Source organism: Aplysia californica, unplaced genomic scaffold (genome assembly GCF_000002075.1).
Source record: "Aplysia californica isolate F4 #8 unplaced genomic scaffold, AplCal3.0 scaffold00137, whole genome shotgun sequence".
Taxonomy (NCBI): Eukaryota; Metazoa; Mollusca; class Gastropoda; order Aplysiida; family Aplysiidae; genus Aplysia; species Aplysia californica.
This window is the reverse complement of record NW_004797407.1, coordinates 786469-790009: the sequence shown is the minus strand read 5'-3', so window position 1 is coordinate 790009 and position 3541 is coordinate 786469. Positions and strand designations below refer to the sequence as shown.

The 3541-nt window shown below is 40.0% G+C and overlaps 1 protein-coding gene across 1 annotated transcript in view; it reads right to left on the bottom strand.

The window, feature by feature from the left end:
- LOC106011533 overlaps positions 1-3541 on the bottom strand; it is a 5048-nt gene that overhangs the window by 250 nt on the left and 1257 nt on the right. Inside the window, exons 2-4 of the mRNA XM_035969316.1 lie at positions 3267-3502; positions 1554-1701; positions 743-909 (exon numbers count right to left, since the gene is read on the bottom strand). Of these exons, the coding sequence (XP_035825209.1) occupies positions 743-909; positions 1554-1701; positions 3267-3502 (551 nt within the window). The remainder of the gene's footprint in view (positions 1-742; positions 910-1553; positions 1702-3266; positions 3503-3541) is intronic.

The window sequence follows — 3541 nt, the reverse complement described above, 5'->3', positions numbered from 1 at the left end:
TTTTTTTTTTTACCTCAACACTTTTCATGGCATTTTAAAATCAAATTTTTGTGTGGACGTTACAGAAAAACGAAGAACACAGGCACCAGATATGTAATTTTCCTGTTTCTAAGGATACTCAAGCTTTAGAAGTCACTAAACTTTGGCAGCCATTTTCTTGCTAATTTCACCTCTCACACCAGGCTACCCCCACCTCCTTCAATCTCAAATATCTTGACTTCTATTCAAGATAAAGGGGCATTTTTTTGGGCCTAGGGCAAGACATACGAACAAGCTTTAAGATGATACCAATAACTTCACATGCCCATAAACTGACAGGTGCCTGATTCCACCGCGTCTTGACACTTTACTTTTTCATGTCACACAGGATTGTTTTTTTTTTGCTTCTTTCTTTTTTTCTTTCTTTCTTCCATTCTTTCTTTCTTTCCTTCTTTCTTTCTTTCTTTCTTTTATTCTTACTACCTACCTATTCTACCTCCCGTTCTTTCTTTATTCATTTGTTCACACATTTTCTTCGTGTACTAGAAGTCCATTTATTGAAACATTTACCCTTTTGCTCTTGTAATAAATCTGATTTAAGAAAGAATTGCTTTTTGTCAAGTTTTCCACAAACGACATTCATTCAAACACACACACACACGCACACACACACACACACACACACACACACACACACACACACACACACACACATATATTAAATTATATATATATATAAATTATATAATATATACATGTATACCAGGCAGTGTCTACCTCAGGTGTGGGCAAGCTGGTCACTGACTCCGGTACGGGCGGGAAGGGCACAGGTTCTGTGGCGTGCCAGTCTTTGGATGTAGTGGAGGGCATCACCAGCAGGTAGTCGTTGTGTCGGGTTTGGAACTCCACGCCATTCAGGACGGCGATGAACTGTGGGGAGATCACACCACACCAGTTTGTGAAAGGGCAATATTGTGACGATTCGTTGGAGCAATCAATCACGTTTGATATTACATATTATTAATTTTCTGTTGTTGAAATATTCACTTTTTATCTTGTTGAGATGATCAAGCTTTTTGTTGTTGTTGGAATACTCAAATATTCTAACTCTTTTGGATCACCCTGTACTTGAAATTTTCTGTACTTCAGGTAGCTAAATTTTGTGTAGTTGGAATGGTTGTGTTTTCTATAGTTGAAATATCCTAGTATTTGCCCCTTGACACAGTTAAGTGGTTCTTTGGTTGGTGAAATTATACAATATAAGTACTTGAAATAATCAAAACATCCAAAGTTGGAAAACCCAATACTCTACTTGAATTACTCAAGTTGTCTTCTCTTGAAAAACTAACGTTCTCTGTAAAACTGTCAATTTTATATCTTCGATTGGAAATGCTCAAACTATAAATACGAACACACACACACACACACACACACACACACACACACACACACACACACACACACACACACACATACACACGTGTTGATTGCATTACTGTGGTCATGCACGCGCACGCACACGGACACACAGACACATACACACACACACACATACACACACACACATTATATACCTCTCCCATCCCACACGTGTTGATGGCATTACTGTGGTCATGCACAGAGATAAATGACGTCCCCACAAAAGTATTGGCGTGGTAGTTTTTGGTGCCCAGTCTGGAATATCGGACTTGGACGATCCCAGAGTCGCCTTCGGCGCGGATCCTACAACAGATTTTAAGAAATGTGTAGATGAAAATACACTGTCAAAACTGCATAATTAATAACAACATGTATTTGTTAAAAATTCAGACATCTTAACATCTTTCTGGTAAGTCCAGTTAACCTAGTGAGTGGTGTCCATGTTGCTGTTCTTATAATTTGGGAGGCAGCTTGGTGAAATCGGGCGCTCATCAAAACAGGGAAAGCAAAGAAACTGGCACTTTTCTGGACGTCGAACAATTCCTTTGCGAATGTTCTTTTTTTTTTTTACCTCAACACTTTTCATGGCATTTTAAAATCAAATTTTTGTGTGGACGTTACAGAAAAACGAAGAACACAGGCACCAGATATGTAATTTTCCTGTTTCTAAGGATACTCAAGCTTTAGAAGTCACTAAACTTTGGCAGCCATTTTCTTGCTAATTTCACCTCTCACACCAGGCTACCCCCACCTCCTTCAATCTCAAATATCTTGACTTCTATTCAAGATAAAGGGGCATTTTTTTGGGCCTAGGGCAAGACATACGAACAAGCTTTAAGATGATACCAATAACTTCACATGCCCATAAACTGACAGGTGCCTGATTCCACCGCGTCTTGACACTTTACTTTTTCATGTCACACAGGATTGTTTTTTTTTTGCTTCTTTCTTTTTTTCTTTCTTTCTTCCATTCTTTCTTTCTTTCCTTCTTTCTTTCTTTCTTTCTTTTATTCTTACTACCTACCTATTCTACCTCCCGTTCTTTCTTTATTCATTTGTTCACACATTTTCTTCGTGTACTAGAAGTCCATTTATTGAAACATTTACCCTTTTGCTCTTGTAATAAATCTGATTTAAGAAAGAATTGCTTTTTGTCAAGTTTTCCACAAACGACATTCATTCAAACACACACACACACGCACACACACACACACACACACACACACACACACACACTCACACACACACACACACACACAAACCTCTATATAAATCTTACGAGATTTTGTACTTTCAGCAGCAAATGTTTACTTATACTACCACTACTATAACAGAAATAGCAACAGTTCTACTATTACTACAAACATAAAAAGCACTAATAAAAACAATAGTAACAATATCAACAACACAAACAACAGCTGCACCAGCAGCAGCATCATTCCCACCATCACCATCAACATCAATATCTTTATCAATACTACCACCACCACAATACCAACACCACTACTATCTTCCCTAACAACAAAAAGAATAATACCACCATCACCACCACTGCCACCAATACAAATACCACGGCTATCACCATCATCATCAACAACAAAAACAATAAAAACATCATCACCACCACCACAACCACCACCAACAAAAAACACCACCACCACCAACATAACCACCCCCAGCACCACCAACACAACCACCATCACCACCACCACCACCACCACCACCAACAACAACAACAAACACCACTACCACCACCGCAACCACCACCACCACCCCCAACAACAACAACAACAAACGCCACTACCACCACCACAAACAGCAACAACAATAACAACAAGATAATGTGTATTATAATAATGTTCTCCTACCTATCCTCCGACTGGAAGATATTGAGCAGCGTTTGCCTGGTGAGGTCCCGAACCACCAACCTATTGTTTTCATTCTGTTGCTCTAAGCCCTCGAGCGCCTGTTGGAGCCCGCCCAGAGCCCCATCGATGTCTATGTTAGCGATGGAGGGGCTGGTGGAGCCCGACTGGAAGCTTTGCAGCAGCACCACAACCAGAGACAAGATGGCCATTTGCCGCACGCTGCTGCTGCTGCTGCCCTGTGTGTTTGAGTTTGTGTTTGTGTTTGTTTGTGTGTG